This window comes from Phaseolus vulgaris, chromosome 2 (assembly GCF_051622355.1).
Source record: "Phaseolus vulgaris cultivar YP4 chromosome 2, ASM5162235v1, whole genome shotgun sequence".
NCBI classification, from domain to species: Eukaryota; Viridiplantae; Streptophyta; class Magnoliopsida; order Fabales; family Fabaceae; genus Phaseolus; species Phaseolus vulgaris.
In genome coordinates, this window is record NC_143499.1 from 37843243 (window position 1) to 37868333 (window position 25091).

The following is a 25091-nucleotide window of genomic DNA, read 5'->3' on the forward strand; positions in this document are numbered from 1 at the left end:
CGCGCGAAACACGATAGCAACGCAAATGTTTATTAGCGAAATTGGCCTTTAGTTTCACCCTTTATTTTGAAACAAACTAAAACTACAGGTTTAAGAATACAATGATTCAATTGGAACAAATCCACGCGAGAGAATGACGCTGTTTGTGGCAGTGGACTTGGTTTTGACGTTGCCACCTTACATTGAATAATAAAAGCCATCGCACTGACGAAACACTACAAACAATAAGAGACTAATGGCTAATAACACCCAACTATACACAAGTTATTGAACAAGCACCAACATGGCTTTATGCACAATTCCATCATGGCAATGGTCCCTAATCACTAAACTGAATCTACAACTTCCAAAGACACCAGCTCCCTCCCGTTTCAGATACCGTTAAGTGCATTTTTAAGATTTCCTCCAAAATACAACATGAGATCACCGCCGTGGACCCTGCCCTCTGGCAGATTAAAGTCGAGGCCTTTCTGAGCAGTGCTGCAGCCTTCGACGGGGCTATGGCAGTTTCTGTCTTGGTCTGGCTTCTTAGCAGTCAAGAAGTTCGAATAAGACGGTGACTTCATTGAGACCGGAACTAAGACCTCCTTCGGTATGAGGTTCCTTTGTGGTGGAGTTTCCATAGAATCATAGGAGTCAGACACAACACTGACGCCTGAGGAAGAATTGTTCTCAAAACTGCTACAGGCAGTGGAAGCAGCAGGTACAAGTCCACGGAAAAGTCCAGGAGCAATCAAGCCCTTGTTCATTTCCCGCTCTTGCACCAAGCTGCTGTGAGCAGCACAGAGGCCACTCTTTCCCCTTGCAAATTTCTCACACTTTCCATCTCCCCAGCTACATCGCTTTCCTCCACCATGGGCCTTGCAGAAATCTGTGCTCCCTTGAGCACTCTTCCCACATCCTTCAAACTTGCATCGCTTACCTCCACCATGCCTAACGCAGCAGTCGGTACGGCCACGTGCACTCTTGGTGCAACCTGCAACAGCACACCTCTTTCCACCACCGTGAGCAACACAGAAGTTTGTGCCTCCATGTACACTTTTGGGGCAAATGCCACCTCCATTAAAAAGGCAGCGTTTTCCCCCACCATGTGCCTTGCACAGTGGGGTGCTTCCTTCAGCACCTTTGGTACACCCTGCAAATGAGCATCGCTTCCCACCTCCATGTGCCTTGCAATACATAGTGCTCCCTTGTGCACCCTTTGTACATCCTTCCAACTGACAACGACGTCCACCCCCATGAGAGATGCACAACCCAGCCTGCCCTTCAGCACTCCGAGTGCAGCCATCTATTGTACACCTCTTACCCCCTCCATGTCTAATGCAAAGTCCCGACTTACCTCGCGCAGCTTTTGTGCACCCATCTGAATACCCACATCGCCTACCACCACCATGGGCAATGCAATAATCTGTCTTTCCCTCAGCACTTTTAGTACATCCTAAGTGTTGGCACCTCTTCCCTCCACCATGGGCCTTACAATAAGCAGTTCTGCTCTCAGCACCTTTGTTGCATCCTGGTTTCTGACATCTCTGTCCACCACCATGTCCAATGCAAAGTCCAGAAGCACCTCGAGCTCCCTTTGTACAGCCAAAAAATCTGCATCTCTTAGGATTACTTGTTCGGTTCTCTGAAGTTATCCCTGTAGCCTGGGGCCCAGATGCATGATCAAGCGAGTAATTTACAACACTGGATGGTTCTGGGCACAATTGAGGTTTAGTTCCATTAGTTAATTGTTGTACCTGCACCGAACTTTTAGCAATATCCATTCTAGGAGCCAAAAGAAGTGACGGCATGTAGCCACCTGATTTCTTTGCTGAAGTAGAGCCCTCATCAACAACAGGAATCCTAGAAAAATAATTATCAGAAGACGTTTGGCTTGAGAAACATGACATATTCACATCAGTCTCAGTTGAACCTGAGCAGTCAAGTACACTTGATGCCTCATTTGTTACACCAGAAAGGCCAAGTTGAAGAACTGATTCACATTCAGATGGCACGTGCTGAGGAAAACGTTTGGCTGTCTTCTTTTTTGTATTAAACCCCAAATTGCTGTAGCCATCATCATATGCCATTGGGGTTGGGCCCAATCCCAGAACCAACCTGCATCCATCATCAGAAGCATTGGAAAACTTCATCCCAGTATTGCTCTCACTACATCTATAAGTAGCCTTATTTGTTTCCCCAAAACCAATGCCATTCAAGCATAATGTAGTATCACCGAAGTTGTCACCTCCCCCGAGTTCAGCATCATGAGGAGACAGTAAAGCTTTCATGTTCAAATCCATTATCAGATGTTGTATACAACAGCTACAGAAGGTTGAAGCAGCAGAACAGTTCACCACATACTACTATAATACTCACTTACCAGAACTTTAAGGCTAGAACAACAAATTCCAATATACAGCTTCCACCACTTACAAAGCCAGATGTATCTGATCTGTCCATTTTCACTATATCTCAGACAGTTTAATTTTTCAATAAAAGTAATTTAACCATAGATATCTTATAACATCTCTTGGAAAGAAACCTTTGATAAGACTGCTTAATACTGAAGTGAGGAGTTCTCTGGAGCTTCTCGTGCTCCCAGCAAATAAATCATTATGCTTCATTAACCCTGACAGAGACAAAGAAATAAGTTAGTAATGAATTAATTAATACTTAAAGAACAGCTAATTTTTAATCCACAGTGCACCCATATAAAACACACTTCATCGCCATGATTGAGAGGGTTCATGTGATTAAAAAAGGGAAATGTCAAGTTTTCATGTCTCGCCTTAACATGAGCTGGACATTTATCCACAAAATACTGTAACAAAACTACGGGATGACTACAGTAAATATAGGCTTACTTTATCAAGCTGACCAAAATATGTGAACCAGATATACATTACAAAACAAGTTTCAAAGATTATTTATGCAATCTTTCAAGCATTCAACCTTAATAAAACAGGAAGGCTGTCTAAGCAACACACCTGTCGTTGATCGTAAGAGGTTTTAATTAACTAACACACCAAATATCTAAAACCAAGAAGAAAATTGAAAAAATCAGAAAACTTGTATCCTTCAAAATGTATTGCTCCTTGTTAATTAGCAAGTGACATGTAATACACATACGGACTTCGAGCTGTTAGACTTTCAGATGCATTGCTCTTGGAGTATGCAAGAACCTAGAAGGTCTCCAAGTCTCCACCAAAAGCAGACAGACATAAATCTTAATGAGAAATAAATAAATATATATTTATACATATACACATGTGCAAGGTTATCAAACTCCAGTGAACTCTTGGGAGCTCCATAAACTTGTAAGAGTTAACTTCATATAAAAAAAAACTAATTTATACAAATAACATACTATTCAATATTTCAATAGCACAATTAAGCAAAATAAGTCCACAATACTGAAAAATAAGTTCATATAAATATTTACAAAACATAAATTGTCGAGATGAGATGCACTTGAATTGCTCTGAATTGAATTTGATCCATTCCTAGACATGACTTTAATTGCTCCCTAATTTCAATTTTCAATTACAAAATTAAAAAAAAAAAAAAATATATATATATATATATATATATAATTATTAATTTTTCTATAATTAAAAAACAAAATTGAAAAATACCATAAGAGCGGAGAAGAGCAATTAAGAGATATGAAGTTGTAATAAGCATTCTCAGTCAAAAAGGATTGATTTTTTTTAGAGGCAAGAATAAATGCAAAAAAAAAATCAGCAGTATGTACAACAAAATAACAGAAATATTAGAAGAGGAAAATGAAAGGGAAGAAGATCAGGATATAGAAGACCAAGTTCATTTATTACATGTAGAAAGAACCTCAAATCTATTTTGAAGAGAATATTAAATATAGCTTTGACATGAAACAGAAAAAAAAAAAAATAACAACAATAATGGAACAATGAAAAAGTAAAGGAAACAGGCAAAATCATAAGGAGTTCCCTGACCTTCGCCAACTTCATAAGGGTAGGATCCAATCTCATTTTGTTTGTATGTAACTCCATAGTCATGCAGTCCTTCAGTAAATGAATTTATTCACAAAAATTCCAGCAGAGACCAACTTTCCAAACATACAAGAGAAGGCTAATGATGACCAGTGCTGCACCTGCATAAAATTTGAACAGAAGCAATTCAAGCCTCAAGATTAGAAAGTAAAAGAACACTACGAATTCTGGTCTAGAACAGAACTACCAACAGCAGACAATGCTACATCAATTCTAGGCTTCAACCGTTCAACCAGGATAACTTCATAATAAGATAGATATACAACCAGTCCATATCTTTGTAATATATCGCGCTCATAAAAATATTAGCATTCAATAAGCACACACATGATGACTACAAGAGTTGAGAGAATCGGCTACAAGGGCATATGCAGAGAAGTAGATCTAAGTTAAAACAAAAACACCAAACTCATACATTGTGTTGAATCTTAGGTTAAACATATTAAAAAGAAGAAAAATCTTAAAAAATGACAAGGCGATATGCAGAGAAAATCAACCAACTAGAAGAATAACTAGTTGCCAGCGTCATACTCACATCTTAAAACAAGACAAAAACACAAATAGATCGAAGACTATTATATTTTCCCACCATTAGAAATTACAAGCAAAACAGAAAAAACACAGAGTGCGACCCCTACAACCAAATCTGGCAAATTATCCAACCAAAAACAAAAAAAAATGAATACAAAAAATCAGAAAAAAACTGAGCAATTTTGGATTACAGAAACGAAAGCTGAATACATACGGCGAGGATAGAAAATTGTAGACGGAACGTAAGGAGGGTTTCCAGATCTGAGAACCACTGAAAACCCTGGAGACTTGAAAGCTATCGAAGAAGAGAAGACGAAGAAAAGACAAGGAAGTACCGAAACATTGACGAAAGAAGAGGAACACAACACAAGCCAAGCCAGACAGAGAAATAGAAACTCGTTACGTAATAAAGCCCCGCGCTAATAAATAAAGTAGAGGCGGCTCTTTTTATTTTTATTTTTAATAATATTTTTCATTTACTAATTATTTATTTATTTATATATGGAAATTTTTCTTGGGAAAGTAGTACCAATGCAAAGCTAAAAAATATCGAGTGTTATAATGACAAAACTGTCCTTCTTGGCAAGTGGGGGAGAACAAGCGTCACATGCTGGCGGGGCATGCATACTTTTGGTAGAAAGGGATGCTGCGTGAAATTCCCTTACTACCCTAGAGTCAGCGTTTTAAGCGGTCCAAAGAAAGGGTGCTTTCGTCTTTTCAGTTCCACTGTAGGCCTTGTGTTTTGTCTTGGGTTAGTGGAAGCAGAAGCTGTCGTGGCGCGCTCGTGTCTACCAAAGTCGAACAAATTTTGGAGAAATAATCCGCTGCGCTCCCGCGGCTTCTGCACCTTATCCGTGACCGTTGATGCATCTGAAGTAAAAACAAGTCAACACTTGAAAAAAGATCAACGATTTTGGTGTGTCGCGAGGCTAGGTTAGGCTTAGACATGAGAGGACGCAGCCATAACTCCAGCTTCAGCTTAAGCAGCTAACTAAGCTCGCTGAGGTAACATATTAAATGTATTTATTTTTATTGAATAATTTTTTCGAAAAATAGTAACACTACTTACAATTTAAAATAGATGAGAAAAAAATAAATAAAAAATTAGGGTTGATGTTTTTTTTTTTGTATTTGAAAAAGCGATTACCAGAGTAATAGTAGAATGTGATAGTGAGTGTTGGGTGAAGCTTTATAGAAAAATGAGTTAGTGACATGAACAAATGAAATGAGTGTTACTAATTGGTTCCCCACACGATTCAAATCCAAAATACCCAATTGGTTGAAGTCTGATTCTTATCTTATCCCTCATCATCTTTAATAGTCATCTCTTCAACTTTAAATTCATTCTAAATGTTATTTTATTTTAATTAATTATTCTCTTGTGTACTAAATTTATTTTCAAGTAATAATAAATACTTTTCATTTTTCATGATCTACTAATTTACAGTACACCCTTCTGCCCTTTTTTATAAAAAAATATTTTTCTCTGGACAGAAATTCGTTTTAATTATACTTTATTTTAATACATATATATATATACCTCTTTTATTTAAAGAAGTTAAATTCTTTTATCAACTCTTGTGTTGGGTATTTATCTTACTCTTTGATGTACATTGATAACAGAAGTTTGACCCGTTCTTTCAATGTTGAATTAAATTTATATTTCTAAAACTACTATATATGTAATAAATCCCACGTTTTATAATAATTAATTAAACATCAATTTTATTGAATGACAAATAGTGATGTGTAGCGTATTTCTATACTCTTATTTATTCATGATATTCAATGTGAGATTATGTCTTTCAGAGCAAGGACTTTTTAACGTAAACTCGTGACTAAATTGTTAATTTAGTTTTTTTATTTTTTTTAATTAGGTTCAGCTTATTTTTTTATATTTTTAAAGTTTGATTCATTTTTATTTGTGTTTTGAAAATGTTTAAATTCTTTTTCTATCATCTTATATTTAACTCTATTAGCATTTTAAAGGTATTGATTATTCATAATTATTACAAAACAACATTTTGTTTAAAAAATAATTGTATGCATTGTTTGGTTAGATAACTTTTATTTAGAAGGATTATTTGAGTTAATTTGTGAGATTGTATGTGTTTATTATAGGTTATTTGAAATTATTTGAACGTAGAGAAAATTTTGAGTGAAAAAATTGTGTATGAAACGATGGTAAAGAGGAATTTGTGAAGATTATTGGATAAATTATTAATTTATTTTCATCTTCAATATTTGGTTTTTAAAATAATCTATTTATTTATTTATTTTTGTACCTTTTTATAATTATTATTGTAACACCCCAAAAATATATTTAACTCTTACTGTACATGTTCTACATATTTTTATACAAGTTTAGAGTTTTTCAAAATATTTCTATTACAATATTATAGAAATACAAATATTAACAATATAAGATTCAAAACTAACCATTTATAAACATTTCTTTAAATGTTGTCACATAAAATTTTAATACCAATTACATCATTCATATAGACCACACATGGATATATTTTCAATCATAATCATTAGATTTCATTTCAATCTCACTAACTATACATGAATTCATCGTCTTTCGGAAGACTCATTAAGTATGTTCCTACTATAGACTAACACTTGTTCCAAAGATTACCAGCGAATCCAAGAGAAAGAATCCGGGTAAGTTCAAACATCCAATACTGAGTGTCTACAGCGAGACCCGGTTTGTATGAACTCCCTCTCAGCTTCTCACCACCTGATATCTTAGCCTATATGACTTAAATCATCAATGAAGTTAGATGATCTCTGTTAAACATAAGCTTTTCATACTTAATGTCATCAAACAACAACTCATATATTATCCCAAATGTATGACATCAATTTCATATTATTTTCATCATTCATATATAATACATATCATTCAATCACATAACATTTAAAAATTCATATCATTCAAGAACTTTTCCAACATCAAAAACAATATTTAACTTTCAAACTATCAAAATATAATATTTATACATGTTCACACTGTTGGGTCTATTAGTGTCTAAGTTCAAGAGGGGAGGGGTGAATTTAGCTTATAAAATTTTCGCAAGAACACACAATTTTCAGTATACCAGAGACAAAAAGAACAGATTGATTTTACATGAAACAGATTGATTCTTCAGAGCAGTCTAGCACAATTTGACTTTGTTCAAATTAAAATTGTAATCAGCAGAGAGCTATAACAGAATCAGATTACTTTGATTTTATGAGTATGAAGAATACAGCTATGCCAAGAAATCAATCAACTTCATTCAACACAAGGTTTTAATGAGAATGAATCTTTCTCAGGTTTTAATGAATAGACAATTTGTTTTACAAATCAATTAAAACAGCATATACAACTGCCTTGTTTGAGATTAGAAAGCTTTAACAAATCTGGAAGAACAGTTCTTATTTAAACCCAGAATTAACAGATTCAATTTCAAAAGAACAGATTTAGTTCTTGACAGAATTAAACAAAACCAGAAATGAGTGCAGGGATGAGAAGAAAAAGCACACAAGTTTTTATACTGGTTCACTCATACAGAGCTACGTCCAGTCTCACCTTACCCCAAGGTGGAATTCACTAAAAACAGTATCAATTACTTACAAACACAACAGTTCTTGAACACTACAAGAACAACACACACAATGTTGAAAAAACCCTATTTCAGCACACCTTGCACTCCAAGAAACCCTATCCAAGAGTGACTAACACTTACACCTTTACAAAACAGAATAAAGGAAAGATTACACCTGAAAAGAAGATGCAAGAACTCAAAACCAGTAGTTCAATTTGCTGCAGAACTGCACCAGCACCTTCACCAAGATCAAAGGTTTCCTAGACCAAGCACACTTGAAAATCTCTTTGGAAAACCTTTAAAAAATCTTTCAATCCTTCTTCTCACATGGAAAATGTTTGATCTCTGTCAAAAATGTAATTGCTCAGTACACTTTCATGTGAGAGACACTTTTCTTTATATAGAAAAACAGTTATGAAAACAACAGATTCATTTTTGAACTTAACAGATTTATTTTTGTGAAAACCGCCAACTCAGCTAACTGAAATAACTGTCTGAATTGTACCTTTGGTGCCCTAACTAACTTGTGAAAAACCTTTTAACTGACCAAAAGGGCAAACCGATTCTTTCACAGTGAAACAGATTAAATGAGAGCAAATAGGCCAGCTCAGCTTTAACTGAAATAACGACCTAAGCTTTGCATGTGCTGCCCTAACAGACTTTTAGAAAAGCCTTTTAACAGAGAAGAAATAAACAGATTCTTTATCCATAAAACAGATTTATTTGTGTACTGATTTAAAACTTTTAAAATCATTTTAAAAAGCTTTTCAAAAACCATTTAACCACATCATGTGCTTGATCTAGACTTGGTTAGGCATCTAGGATAGGTTATACAGCAAAAGGCAATCATACACAACTACAAGCCTAATTACAAATGAATCTAAAAACCTATTACAATCTTCAAAGCACTCAAGCCATTTTCTTCATCAAACACATATCAAGCCTTGGTCGGGAAGAAGCTTCCTCCAGCTTCAACACACACAACATAAAATCAAACAATTTTATCAAATAACATCCCTGCAAGAGAAAATGAGTAATGGGACAACGTCCCCTCCACATCCAGATCTTTTAGCCTAGGATTTTATTAAAAATTAAAGTTAGCTTCCCTTACCTGAAATTACATTGATGGAAATTCTACCTCAAACAAAGAACCACTCAAAAATTTAGGAACCTATAGCAAGTTATCTAAATATTACCAAAAACAATTTAGTATGAGCTTAATCAAGTTGAGAGAAACACTTTTCTCAACTGCTCCCACTAAGATTGATGACTAAATCATAAAGAAAAACAAAGAATAAGGGATCTTTAGGGTAAAAATGAACTTATTTTGTTTGAAAATTTGATCGAGTAGAAATGTAGCCTGACTTCTCAACTACTGCAGGGTGTGATCAGATTTTGAAATAGATGAGTTATGGGGGAGAATTTGAAGAGAGAAGAGAAGTTGGGAGAAAGAGAAAGTAAGGTACGTGAAGGAATGGGGGGTTTCTTTTTTTGCTCTGTTTCTTTTCTTCTGCTTGTTTACGTTGTTACATTATCCCCACCTTCAAAAAAAATTGTCTTCGAAAATTAGCTTACCAAGAAAAATTAGGATATAATTATCTTATATTCTCTTTTATTTTTCAAGTGGAATCACATCATATGAGATTTCCCAATACTTTTACTATGTCGATATTTCTACCATGAAGTTACCTTACTTGAGAATCCAAATTTTTTAACTAAGTTCACTTTAAAAGAGAGACCTTTTATTTAACTAAATTAGACATTAGAATATGATTATGACCAATTATATATATTTCCTTAGTTATGATACACGAAAGACATAATGAATGTTAACGAAAGAGATAAACAATTTTATGAGCAGTATAACCTATTCCCTTGAGAATCTAGTAAGAACCTATGATCTTTGGAGTCATCTTCTTAGATATGATTGTTCTCCTAAAACCAAGGAATGACGTAACTCTAAAAAAATCATGATCATCCATAAAGAAACTTAAAAGTCTTCTTCATTTATCTACATTAGATTTTTGCTTGATCGAAGATGTTTTAATCATCATAGTTCTCAAAATTTGACTCATAACAAATAACAAGTTAGAGAACATAGCCTAGTATAAAAGTTATAAAAATGATTTAATGTGCATCACGCATAACTAAGATAATATTTGAAGAAGTTTTTTTTATGGTTCAACATAAAGAGGAAGTGGCTCCAGAGATCCTTTTTTGTCTGACCTATAAAAGGCTGAAGTGGAGTATCAAAGACTTGGGATAATGTTACAAACATTGGACGTGACTAAGTAAAATAAAGTTGTTTCTGTTATATGTGTGGTTCCTTTTCCACAAATAATGAGAGTACATCATGGAATTTGAATTGTGGTAGACCGAATAATGAACGATGCATAATTCATTTTGGAGAAGATGGATAGAGTTTTGAAAGATTATTAATTTTAGTGGAAGAACTATCCTGGGAAAGAAAATGTTGATGCAGATGGTTAAAGTCACAAGGATACATAATTATATATATGGTTGGAGTTCAATGAAAGTTTCAACAATTTAAATTTGGAAGTTGTAGTACATTTGTTATAACTAATGAGTTTCTATAAAAAAAAGTGAGAGTAACGAAATTGGTGAAATTCAATTTGAAGAATATTCTAAAATTATTAAATTATGATGAAAGTAAAGATTTCTCTATGAGGTGAATGGTATCTTGAAATTTAAAAACAAAATATGCGTGTCAGAGGTGTTGGGTATGAAGTCAGGACCAATTGGGTTGGGCTGAGTAGACACCATGTTTTAGTGAGTGGACTTAATCATTGTGTCCCTTTATTATCTCTATTTAAAGACGTCATTGTGCTTGTAATTTGGTACGCAACACGAAAGAAATAAAATCTAATAGTTGCTCGTGTGGATGTAGGTTGCAGTTGGCGACCGAACCACGTTAAATCTTGTGTGGTTTATTTTCTGCAGTTGATTCGTGATTGTGTGTGTTGTTTTCGCGTGCGTTTTTACTATCAACTGGTATCAAGAGCTTTGGTTCGTTCACACACTAGAGATCCGATCAGCAGAAATTAATCGACGAGACGTGAAAATTGCGACTGCAGTAGTGTTCCAAAGCTAGGGTTTCGCAGAGGCGGCAGCAGCATCCCAAAGCTAGGGTTTTGCAGGGGTTGCAGCAGCGTCCCAAGGCTTAGGGTTTCACAGCGGTGCAAGGAGGAGGCTCCCAGATCTGCCTCACAACAGCGGCTATGGCAGTGGGGACTGCGACCAGGTCTGTTGGTGAGTGATTTTGGGTGGTGCAATTTTTGTGTTCTTGATTTAAAAAAAAAAAGATTGCCAAGATCTTAAATCAGTTGTACCGAGTATCTCGTATAGTCATTTGAGATGACAGAAGAAGGGAGGTTCCGAATTGAAAAATTCGATGGTATAGATTTCAGTTGGTGGAAAATGCAAATTGAGAATTTGCTAGTTCAAAAAGATTTGGACGTGGCTTTGGATGACAAGCTAGAAAAGATGTCTAATGCAGAGTGGGCAGGTTTGGATCGGAAAGCTATGTCCGTTATCCGACTCTCTTTGAGTAAGAATGTTGTGTTCAACATTTTGAAGGAGAAGACAGCGAAAGGTATCATGGAAGCATTGTCTAACATGTACGAGAAGCCATCTGCTGCAAACAAGGTGTTTCTGATTAGAGAATTGGTAAACACAAGGATGAAGGAAGACAATTCAGTTACTAAGCACATCAATAAAACGAATTCGATCTTAGCCAGACTTATGTCAGTGGGCATTAAGTTCGATGATGAAGTTCAAGCTTTACTACTGCTATCGTCTTTGCCTGACAGTTGGTCCGGAACGGTTACAGCAGTTACCAGTTCAGCGGGATCCGATGGATTCACTTTTGAGAAGATTCGTGATCTCATTCTTGGCGAGGATGTCCGAAGAAGGAGTTCTAGGGAATTATCTAGTGAATCGCTATATGTCATGAGAGGTAAGAGAAATATCAGAGATAGTGGGAGCAAGAACAAAGGAAGGAGTCAGTCAAAGACTTGGGATTGCTCAAGTGTAACATGTTGGAACTGCAAGGAGGTGGGGCATTTCAGGAATCAATGCCCAAATGATAAACAAGTCAGCATTGCAGAAGATTCCGCGGACGAGGACCTCTTAGTCTGTTGCGCGGAGAGTGGTGTGGATTCCTGGGTCATGGATTCTGGTGCTTCATTTCATGCTACCCACAACAGTGAAGCATTGCAGAATCTAGTTATTGGGGACTTTAGAAAGGTAAGACTAGCGGACAATAGAACTCTTAAGGTAACGGGCATGGGTGACATAGTGTTGAAGACACCAGTTGGCTTTTGGACTTTGAAGAATGTCAGAGTTGTTCCAAGCTTAACGAAAAGTGTGATTTCTGTTAGGCAGTTGGATGAACAGGGACATGAAGTGAAGTTCGGAAATCAACAATGGAAGGTTGTCAAGGGAAATCTTGTCATGGCCTGCGGAAGAAAGAAAGGTTCGTTGTATATGGTCGGATTACCGTCTGAGGGAGTGACCATCCCAGGTCAGAAGATAAACAAAGTTCGGTTCACAGAATCTCGTGGGCAGAAGAGGGTTGTCTTTACAAGAGAGAAACTCAGAGCCACAGGTCAAATTCAGGATGAACGAGCATGGAAAGGTTTAGGTAGACCAGTCAGAGGTACTTGTGGCAGTGGGAGCACGGGTCGTGCTTCAGCTAAAGTTCTTAGACGACAGTGGGTTAGGAGAACCAGTATTCCAGCGGTTGAAACTTCTCCAGAAAATTTCTTGTTGAATATGGAAAGTGTTTGTTCTCAGGTTGTTCCAGGATCTGGCAGTTCCTGTAAGTGGGAGTCAGTAGGAATAGAGAACGGGAATATGAAGAGTGTTTTTTCTCAGGTTGTTCCAGGATCTGGCAGTTCCTGTAAGTGGGAGTCAGTAGGAACAGAGAACGGGTATATGGAGAGTGTTTGTTCTCAGGTTGTTTCAGGATCCGACAATTCCTGTAAGTGGGAGTCGGTAGAAACAGAGAACGGGTCAGTGACTGACGTGTTAAAACTCAGGGGAGTTTTAACGAAGTCTTCAAAATGATTAAGAAGGCTGGTGGCAACTAGTGGTGGAACATTGAGTTTCGTCGACAGATTACAGAAGTACATGTACACAGTTGAAGCGCAGGTGAACATTGTTCCGTGACTTCAAGTGGAAGATTGTTGGGTATGAAGTCAAGACCAATTGGGTTGGGCTGACAAGACACCATGTACACAGTTAAAGCGCATGTGAACATTGTTCCGTGACTTCAAGTGGGAGATTGTTGGGTATGAAGCCAGGACCAATTGGGTTGGGCTGAGTAAACACCATGTTTTAGTGAGTGGACTTAATCATTGTGTCCCTTTATTATCTCTATTTAAAGACATCATTGTGCTTGTAATTTGGTACGCAACACGAAAGAAATAAAATCTAATAGTTGCTCGTGTAGATGTAGGTTGCAGTTGGCGACCGAACCACGTTAAATCTTGTGTGGTTTATTTTCTGCAGTTGATTCGTGATTGTGTGTGTTGTTTTCGCATGCGTTTTTACTATCAAGAGGATGATAAATTGAAGCAAACAAGTCATCTAAGAGTTAAAAAAGCAAGTTCAATGACATCTAAGTATGATCCAAGGATATCAAGATTTCATAAAGTTTATTTGGTGACATGGTACGAAGGAAGATAATGTAAAGTATGTAGTTACTTGTTTATTATTCAAAAAAAAAAATCAAAGATCGAACAAATAATGACTATGAAGTATGTTAACATAGTTTGATATTCCCGGATGGGAGTGAAATAATATTTTCATGAGTTTTGTCACCTACTTGTCACATACAGTGAAGAAAAATGACTCAATATGAGTAATATGAGATGAATTAATAAAGACCACACACGTTCTATCTATGGAAGGGAATGATAGGCTTGAGATTATGCAAATAATTGAGTAAGATAAGATGTATCATTTTGACAAAAGTGGTGAAGAGGTAAAATTAGGTACTGTAAAAAATAATTTACATTCAAATTTTCAGCTAATTTTTGTCAATCAAAATATTTATATTTAAAAGAATATATCTAAAATTAATTTTAACATTATACTGAAAAATAACATAAATTCAAAACAAATGAATTACATAAAATCCGCAAACCAAATCATCTCAATATGCATTTATTTTTTGTCTAACTCACTCCAAAATAATCATTCATTTTTCACAACCTTAATTAAACAAAGAAATAATTGCCAACTTTTAACCATTATTATAATTAAAAAAATTCCCTCTTTTTTCTCCTTGTTTTTTATTAGTTTTTTCTGTCATTTTTGTCACAACTGCTAAAAAAATATGTTAAATTTGATTCTTCCATCCAGGAAATCTACAATAAATCAGATCAATTTTAATTCAAGTAATTTATTCCAAAGTTTAAATAACCTTGTATATCAAATCGATCCATGAATTTATATATTATATATTTTTTTCAAAATAATAATTATAATTATAATTTAAAATAAAATAAAATTATTTTTTATAATTAAATATTATTTTAATTAAGTAAAATATGTTTACATTGTAAAGTTCTTGAAAAATTATATGTGTTTTGAAATTTTTATAATTAAAACCACTTTTATTATAAAAATCACCTCTTGAAATCTTTTTATTTTTATTTTTCTTATATCACGTTAACAATGACCCTAAAAAAAATCTTTAAATTTTAGAAAGACAAAAATAATACAAAACTTTTCTTGGGAGACATTTAATATGTTTCAATTTACATGGGAGCAAAAACATATAGCCTTTTTTCAATGTCTCATCTAACCTAGGTATAGTAGTTGGATATAAATAACTATACACATACATTCATTTGTTATCATTGTGTGTGCATACTATCACTTTATCATTAATATTATCACTTTATAACTAATATATAAGTCACTCAACTTTCAATTTCCAAAGCTAGTTATATAAATACATGTACATATCATCAAACTATTGTAAAAAATTAAAATATCTATTTATGGGTAGTATTTCACTGCTGTCTACATTATCCTTTGTTATTGTATAAATAATAAAAATTTACACATATACAATTATACAAAATTGAATTGATTATTTTAAAATCATCATAAAACATTATATAAATACATATAAATAGTTATTTATATTAGATTCTTTAAGACATGTTCACATACAAAATAGCAATGTAATTATTTTTAAAAAAACCTTTCTAATCATTAATTAAACATTGTAATTTGTGATGATTAATGCATATTTTATTAAGTATAGCCTACCATACTAATATTTGACACATCATAATTATATTGGAAAAATTATCCTCAACTTTCTATGTGAGTATAATTTGTACACTTACTTTGTAACAACTTGATATACAAACTAGTTTCAGTATTTCATCTCTTAATATTTTTATTTATGTGATCAAATCATTAATGAAACATATAATATATAAGTTCTTTAATGAATTTTGTACTTAATACTACTAGCATTGATGATCCAAAATACTTTCACCACACATCCATAAAGATCAACATACCCAAAAAGAGAAACACACCCATAAAAGATCACACATACACCTACAAGGGATAAGACACACAACAATAAAAAGGTGATATACCATACATATATCACATAAAATATACACAATGTATATTATAACATGCATGCATCTCATCATCATCATCATCATCGTTAATAATCATATTGCACATGCATTTCAACACATTAATCACACACACATATATACAACATCACATACTCATCATCAACATCCTCTTTCGCTTAAGAGAATTCATCTCACTCAAGTCTTGTTTTCCTAAATTGAGATAGACTTTATCGCTTAAGTGACCTCACATCACTTAAGTGGTACAACTCTATATAAGAATTAGTTTTATTTTTTTCTTGTTCACATGTCCATCCAACATTTGAGTGACCATTACTTGAGTGTCATTGCAAGTTTGAGTGACATTACTTACTATATCACCCAAAAAGTTTAATGACTACTAATCAAATTGTTTTATTACTTGATTATGGCTTTAACATTAGTTGCATAGTTTCACATTTTCTATAATACCATGCACCACTATCACTTCAACATTTAAGGGACCTTGCCTTTAAAAGAGAAAGAATTGTCTTTGTCTCTCTCTCACTTAAACACATGTATCGCTCCAACTTTCATAATAACGTTTGCACGATCTTAAGTGATGCATACAATGATGATTCATCGCTTGTGTAACAATCTACCGATGTAGCAATATCAATCCTAAGAATAAATATTAACAACAAATATTTATAAAGTCAAATACAACCAATACAAAACACTCGGTTCATACTTTCTATTTTTATTTTTTATTTTATTTTTTTAATTCTTATTTTATATAAAAAAAAGAGAACAAAGTAATAAAGGATTATTTGATGGTCTAAATACAATAGAAATGCTAGATAAAAAATTTAAAAATTTGCACGTACCCTTAAGGTTATGTTAAATGACATTTGCATGCCCTGTAGTTTTAATTAGATATTCACCTCCGTTATATTTTTCTAATCAAAATGATATTCATATATTTCCAATAATTTTTAAATAAATATGGACATCTCTTATGTTTTGAATAAATAATACTCATTCCACTTATTTTTTTAATGAAAAGACACTTATTTTCTTTATTTTCTCTAAATATATTATATTGAATAAAATTAAAATTTCAAATTATATATTTTTTTTAAAACTAAAGAAAGTAAAAAATAAATGTCACTTTACTAAAAAAAATACGGAAGGAGTTACCAAATTGAATTCACTTATACTTTTAGTAATAATTATGTTTAATTAAACTCATTATATATGTTCAATTAAGCCCATACAAGACTAAGGCTAAAACAATGCATTATACAATTAATCCTAACTAAAACAATCCTTGGTCATATACACAATTTCTTAGCATTATTTAAACATTAAAAATATGTTTATAATATAAAATTAAATTGAAAATAATTGATAATTTGAAAATGCTGTAACAATTAAGAATAGTTTTATTAACAATTATTGGATGACATTATCCTAACAATTATTTTGCATAAGCGAAGCTAAGCCAAAGGAGGAGCTAGCCACGCCACCAACGAACGACAATAATACTAACTAAGTTTCATCGCCAGTTCGCTGCATCCAACAAAACAGCGCCCCTACAATCCGATCCGTCCAACTAAAATTTGTTTGCACAGCCTTGCCACGTGGCGCTTCCATGTCAACTTTGATCTGAATCGACGGCCACACCGCCTCCTAACTGAACCTTCAAACGTTTCAACGCATTGCGGTGCACGCTGCGTCTCGAGCGTGAGGGATGCGTGTGCGTGTGCGGCTTCTAAACGCACGGAGGGTCCACACTCTCTGCTACGCGCCAAACAGCGCTACCATCCATCGCTGCGGGTGGGCCCACTTCGGGTGTCAAAATCTAAGGCTTTCGACACGTGGAGTCCGGGGATTGGCTGATGCAGGTATCAATAATTCAATGCGACAGACATGGGGCAGTCTCTAAGGAGATCCGCTGGTGACGCCACACCCTCACCCGCGGGCCCCACTATCAACTATTATTATTATTGTTTTCAATTTTTATAATAATAAGTTATTGTGATTTGCACGCGTTGATCCGTCGGAGCAACCTCATGAAAATACAATATGACGTCATGATGATGAGATATATAGTAGTTTAGTGTTTGTTTGTACTTTGTACTTTGCGGACACTCCCATGTGTAGCTCTGATGCCCTCGCAACACTTAATCTATCTATGTTCTTACAACAACATTCTTTAATTATATATCATATTTTAATTTACTTTAATTATTTTATAATCTTTTTATATATAATTCAAATATATTTTATTTTTATCTCCATGCTTTCTATGAAAGATTTGACTCATGAACTAAAAATATATTAAAAAAACATAAGATAATCTACAAGTTAAAAACAGGAATACGAAAATAGCAATTATAAACAAAATTCAATGAAATAATTTTAATTTACTACAATATTGATTTATTTTTTTCATATAATTATATAAAATAATATATTTTTGAACCTAGCGGGGGGCTATAGAGTTATCGAGATAAGTAATATTTTACATTAATGTATCATATTTTAATATTTTACTTATTTCTTGGTTTGGATTTATTCCAAGACTTATTATCGAACACCTTATATCTTATACTGTAAGCCTCTTCTAATTTTAAATAGAATCAGGACATCACACCTTTTCTTAATCTTTTGTTTGAATTAACTTTTTAATAAACTATTTAAATATTTTTATATGATCAACTTAATAATTATGTATAAAAATGTTAGATAAATAATAGTTATGTAACTTTATTGACAGATATATTTATAAATATTTTAATAAAGCATCACATTGTTTTAACTTTTCTAATGTAAACTTAATTTATTCAATGGAAAATTTTGTTTTTACAATTAAATTAATAAAAACCTTTCATAAAATGTTTGAAAAATGTAATTTCACCAAGAATTGACTCAACCCTCCTTCCAAATTAATATTAAATTAAAGTTCGATATTTTACTTTCTTTATTTATAATTTTCTTTAAATTGCAGTATTAAGATATAATTAAATTAGTTATATTTTCACATATAATTAAAATTAGTTCAATGCCTGCATCATTAGTATTAGTGGAAGGACTATAAAAAAAAATCATGAATAGAAACCAATTTTAGAGATAAAAAATAATTAGTTGTTGTAGTAACTAAATTAGAGATTATTTTAGAAATTAAAAAAAAAATTAGTTTTTAAATTAGTTTTTATTATATCTAATCAGCTATCAAAATTTTAACTACCAATTATTTAGATTTTAAATTTGATTAAAACTAACCTAATGAATTATTATCATTGCATGCAAGTCGTTAAAAGTTACAAGAACACTTTGTTTTTGTTCCATGTTCATAATGAATTATACCCAATGCCCATTGCATTCAATCTCTCTAATAGCCTTTTCGTAGGTTGAGGCATTATGTCACTCCTGTATTTCATGCACTTTTGTTTATGAGTCACAAACCTATGTTGTAAAACTTTTTTCACTTAAACATTGTTATAAATGGTTTACCTATGAAAGGCCTAACTCAAGTTATCTATGAGAATATCACATTTAGGTTTATATGGGAAGACATACTTATCCTAACTACACATTTCCATAACCATTAATCAATTGAATATTGTCTCATTAATTTTCTTTAATGTTAACATCTTCTGTTGAACATCCTCGTAATAGGTGGCCTTGATAATTTTTATCGTAATAGGTGGCCTTGATAATTTTTATCATAATATCGTTGAGTTGAGTGTCTTTACCATTTTTTTTTTGAAATTTTTTTGGTATAAGTATCATAAACAAAACCTATATTTTTCGTTTGTAATAAACTCTTTTATAATTTGAACTAATCATTGACATAAAACATGTATGCATGAATGAGATGTAAGAATTAGTGACATTAACAAGAGGAGGGGGTGAATTGTTTAAGTAAAGTTTTCGCAAATACTGGCTAAGAATGAAGATTGATGTTGATTTACAGGTCAAAGAATCAAATCAATCAAGAAAACAAATATGTTAAAACTGTTATCAGAAAAACAATCGGTTGAAAATACGATTTAACCGATTGTTTATGGCAGCAGAGATGAAATCTCAAGTCAAACAGATTTTAAATGAGTGAGAGAGAGAGAAAAGATCACACAAACAATTATACTAGTTCACTCCTTACCAGAGCTACATCCAGTCCCCAGAAAACCATTGGGTATTCACTAAGTAACCAACAACAGATTACAACGCACCACAACCTCAAAGAAGTGATCTTGATCACTCAAGAACACACACTCTCTTTGACTTCACACACACAGTCAGAACAACCCTCTGACCTTACAGTTACACAATTTACAAGAATTCAAACTAAAGAACAATTACAAGAGAATATGGAACAGATTACACCTGATTACAGGAAATCACAGTTGCTCCTAATCTACTCTTTAACCAAAGCACAACCCAAGACAATCTTGCTTTCTTGAATCCAAACTTTCACAAAATCTTTTCTTAATCACTTGTTGTGTTTTTTTCAAATAAGAAGGGTAATCACAGTTTTATAGTTCATCAAACTAGTCGTTTTAACCAGTTAATCATGAGCCAAATTGAACAACTTTTGGCCTTCCATATAACAAATACTTATTATGACCTCATACTTATATTTGACCTATCCATTATCTAGATCACCTTAACCTCATTGTTAGCTTTTATATGATCAATTGCAATTTTGATCACCCATTTAAACCATGCATTTTTGTTTTAAAACACTCAGCCACATGAGTGTTTGGTTTGCATGCCTTAATCCTATAAATGAAACTCCTATCCACTCTATTACAATACAAAATCTTTACAACCACCTTGTTTGCACTTAACATTAACTTCTTTTGTCATTAAGTTTCAACTTTATATCTTCACCATTTAGAAGTTTATGTTCTACTATGGCCTTTGTGAATACAAAATTTATCCCAAGCTTTAATTGAAATTATTTGTTGAATTCTTCTCTCTTAAACCTTAAATATATGTTTTCAATGTTTTCATACGTTGATTCCACACTCTATAATTTTTCACTAACATAACCATCACTAATGTCACATGTATATTCAACCAATATATATTCCCTTTTTTTCCAACTTAACATTAATAAACTCATCATCTTTTTCCTCTTTAATATCTTTAAATAAAACTCCTTTTTATGTCTTTATTGAAAAAGATTCCACATTGTTCAACTTCTTCATGATTCACATTAGCAATTAATAATAAACACTTTTACCTAACATTTGTGCTAGTAAAACTAGATAACTCACTAAACTTATAACTCTAACTTACATTTTTTAGCCAACCACTACATCATAGATTCACTTTTACATTCTATGTTTTCTTTCATTAGACATACTAACTTGAAGTAAAACCACCTGTCTCGGACTATATTGTTCGTTGTGATAATCTCTCAATATATTTGACAAACTCTATACATTAGTGTCTCCTCCGCATGGTAAAGTTCTAGGATCAAACTCATTTCTTTGAACTCTAAAAAAACAAAAAAACATAAGGTTAAAAGAAGACTATTTTAATCTCTTTATGATGAAACACATAATACTCACCATAAAAAGACAAACAATAAAGACAATACCAAGAAAGACCACACCTAAAGTGAAAGCTTCAATACATTTATCTTATGGAGTCATTATCTTCACACATTGAGGTTGTTTGTGAGTATAAGCCCAACATATCACAATTGCATCAAATTCGTCACCTTCAACACAAAACCTTTACAACACATGAGTATTAACTCTTGTAGTTGAACATCCTCCGCTATCTTTAAGTGAACGTCCTCCCATAACCATTTTCATTCACATCCATGTACCTAAAAAACCTTATTGTTTTGAGTTGTAAAAATAAAAACATGTTGTGATTGTATCCTGACCACCTAAAAACAACATTGCTTTACGTTAAAAAAAACATTATTATTCTTAACATGTGACAACATGTTAATGACTAAATACAAAATAAACATATTAAGGAAATACTGATTATCAAGTTATACGCAATTATATGCAATTATACGTAATTATATGTAATTATACGTAATTAATTTAATAATGATAAAATCTCATGATTAGTGGATCATCACATAATTAACTTGTAATTTAGAGATAAAGTTTCCATACACTTGTATATATTTCATATACATGGAATGGTGTAAACACACAAGAACATAAGAAATATACATTTTTCTTACCTTCTTCTTATATACAACTTTCTTATAAAATATCATATTATTAATGACTAAATCAAACTAGCCTTAAAAAAATGTAGAATTTTCAATAGATACTTAGATAAAAATATCTAAAATGGTAAACTATTTAAAATTAATTAAACCTAGAAAATAAATTAAATAATATGTTTAATTCATAATATAGCCATGTTAAATAAAGTAATAGAGCATTGCAGAGAATAATTTTAGGTTAACCGTCAGCAAATGATGTCAATACGTTAGGTTGCCCTTTGGCGTCAACTAAAAGCAAACCTTGTTCTTATATTATTTACCAAACTTTTTGGATTCTAATAAAACTAAACAACAGAAAATTATAAAAGTCTAATTGTCTCTTCGAATATCACACGAGTCCTTATTTTTCTCAACATTCTCGAACCAACACTCACAAGTTTGAAGTGAAATTTTTATCACATTATTAGATCACAAGATTTCATTAGAAGCAAGCAAACCCTTTTCTTATATACATTTATCAAATTATATACATTTTCTTTGTTATCATTCTATTACAAATTTAAATCACACAAGTCAATCGTACCTTTTTACATTTTTAATTTAATTCACTATAAAAAATAATTAAATATAAATTAATTGTAGAAAAAAAATTAATTATTATATTAACTAAATTAAATACTATTTTAAAAATTAAAAAATTATTAATATCTAAATTAAATTTTTATTATTAATAAACAGTTTATAAACTAATATCTATTTTGCTATCAAAATTTTAGCTATCAACTCTAAAATCTAAATAATTAGTAGTTAAAACTTTGATAACTAATTAAGTATTAATTTATAAATTATATGTATTAATAATATAAACTATTTTATATATTAATAATTTTTTTAATTTTTAAAATAATATCTAATTTAATTTATATATTAACTAATTATGTTTTTATTAAAATTAATTTTTATTCAATTTTATTTCAATTAATATATACTTTATTTTATAAAATGAAGTCAAGAATCTCATATAGCTATCCATTCTTATTTCTTGCCATCTCACTAAAAGTAAGTGTGAAATAGTTGGATTATAATACAAATAATTTTTTAATAGTTTAATCAGAGTTTATTTAGTTCAAAACATTTTCATTTTCCTAAACACACTTATTTTTCAGATTCCTGTTGTTTTCTTGCTATTATTTTAAACAACAAACATTTGAAAGTCAAAGTAATTTTGTGTGCCAACAAATAATAGCAAAGTAGTAGTAATTTAATGAATAGTTGCACTGAATGGGATCATTGGCACCAAAATTTGATCGAAAAAATCGTTTTTAATAAACACTAGAGAAAACAAGTTGGTGATTGATTTTAATTAAAGAAGGTGAAGTAGCTAGGTTTAAGGTTATTATTTTATTTGCATTACTATAGGAAGCTCCACCTTGTGGTGGAGGTTTCTGCAATTCTAGGTCTTCCAACATTCATTAATCGTATACCACTACTATCAGCATAAAGTATATACTTATTATAGTGTAAACCAAATTTTATATAACTACACGTATTTGTCACTATCTTTGAAAAAGGAAGTTCTAGGTTCATTTTAATTCTATTTTTTCTTCATTGAGAAGCATTTTTACTCCTATATTTTTAAAAGTTGAAGTGTTTCATTACATCATCAAAGTGTGCTGAAATTTATTAATTAACAAGACTTTTTAAGGATTTCATTAAGATTTGTTGAGGTTTTCTTCATAGGAATGATGTAATTTTGTACTAAATTTACGAAATAGACATATTTGAAATAATTGACAATAAAAAAATAATAAAAAATTTATTGAGGATAAAAATAATTTTGATATAAGAAAATAATAAAGAATTTATTAGGATAAAAATAACTTTGATTGTAAAAAAAAATTAAAGAAGTTATATTTATTGAGCGCGATTTTGATTTGACTTAATTAATGATTTAAATTATATTTTTTAAAAATTATACTAATAAAAGAGATATGATAATTTTACTGTAAAAATAATTTAAATGAGTTGTGTATGGATATGACGACGTTTGTGTATTAGTTTTATTATAATGTATTGACAGTGAAAAACATAATGATGAGAATTAAAAAATAGTGGAGTTGTTTACTAATGTTCAAAAGATGGGACTTACTAATGCTTGGCTTGAATGTGATTTTGTATTGGTTTGTGTTGTGTTTACTATTAGGACTAATGTTCCGTGGATGCTTTGTAATCGATGGAATACTTGTCTTAATTTTTGTAGGACAATCATGTTTAGGGTTACTCATATTTTTCGTGAGGGAAATGCATGTGCTGATAAGTTGGCTAATTTAGGGTTCATTCATAGAGAATCATTTCATTGGTATAATAGTCTGTTCTTAGAATTCTTTATGAATAGGTATAGTCTACCTATGTATCGTTTTTGTTAACATGTGGGTTTTGGTCTAGTCCCCCATATTTTTGTATTTTCTTTCTTTTTCTTTTTTTTAATAATACTTTTTTTCATGTGATGGCAGATGATTGTTGTTATTTGAGGTGTCAGCCTAGCTGAGATATCAAGTTGCATAGTGATGCCTAACATGAAAACTTTTATAAAAAAAAAATAATGGAGTTGTTTAAAAGTAATAATCTGTATAATTTACTAGTAATGAGCTTATTCATTTAACAAATAATTTAATAACGTGTTTCACTAATTTAATTTGTTTATAATAAAATAGTAACTAATATGAGTTAATAATTAAAAAGTAAATGTAGTAATAGAATTTAGTTGAAGATTTATAATATGAATTAAAATTATGTAGTCAGTTGTTGAATAACAAGCTTGGTTGTTTTATGAAAATTTGTAATGTGTTTGAATTTTTTTTAAAAGATAATAAAATAGTAATTATTTTGTATGAACTTTTGTTATTTAAATATGTATTTTGCATCCTAATATTAGAATGTGTAAAGGAGGGTTCATAACATAAAAGTCCAAAAGTCACAATTCAACCCCTTTTATTGTTTCTTCAATTTTTGAGTGTAATGTTGGTTGTATTGAGATATAATAGTTTACTATTTTTTTATTATGAAGTTAAAATATTAAATTATTTATTTATTAGTATTTTAATTAAAAAATTATATTAAGTAAACTCTG

At 31.8% G+C, this 25091-nt stretch overlaps 1 protein-coding gene across 29 annotated transcripts; it reads right to left on the minus strand.

The window, feature by feature from the left end:
• Window positions 1-28: 28 nt before the first annotated feature.
• LOC137811821 (uncharacterized) lies at window positions 29-5711 on the minus strand. Of its 29 annotated transcripts, none has more exons than XM_090298730.1 (6): window positions 4762-5695; window positions 3960-4117; window positions 2528-2614; window positions 2366-2437; window positions 1916-2266; window positions 29-1845 (listed from the first exon to the last, which is right to left on the minus strand). In XM_090298730.1, the coding sequence occupies exon 6, from the start codon at window positions 1791-1793 to the stop codon at window positions 372-374; it is 1422 nt and encodes a 473-aa protein (XP_090154856.1). In that variant the 5' UTR covers window positions 1794-1845; window positions 1916-2266; window positions 2366-2437; window positions 2528-2614; window positions 3960-4117; window positions 4762-5695; the 3' UTR covers window positions 29-371. The 29 variants fall into 29 exon arrangements, with proteins under 29 accessions (XP_090154856.1, XP_090154857.1, XP_090154860.1 ...); XM_090298731.1 differs by having other exon boundaries at window positions 2366-2450; XM_090298734.1 differs by having other exon boundaries at window positions 4883-4976.
• Between the last annotated feature and the right edge of the window lie 19380 nt (window positions 5712-25091).

What these genes read in the sequence shown, in the direction of transcription:
- LOC137811821 (XM_068613658.1), bottom strand. Translation starts at nt 2,285, where the DNA reads ATGGATTTGAACATGAAAGCTTTACTGTCTCCTCATGATGCTGAACTC.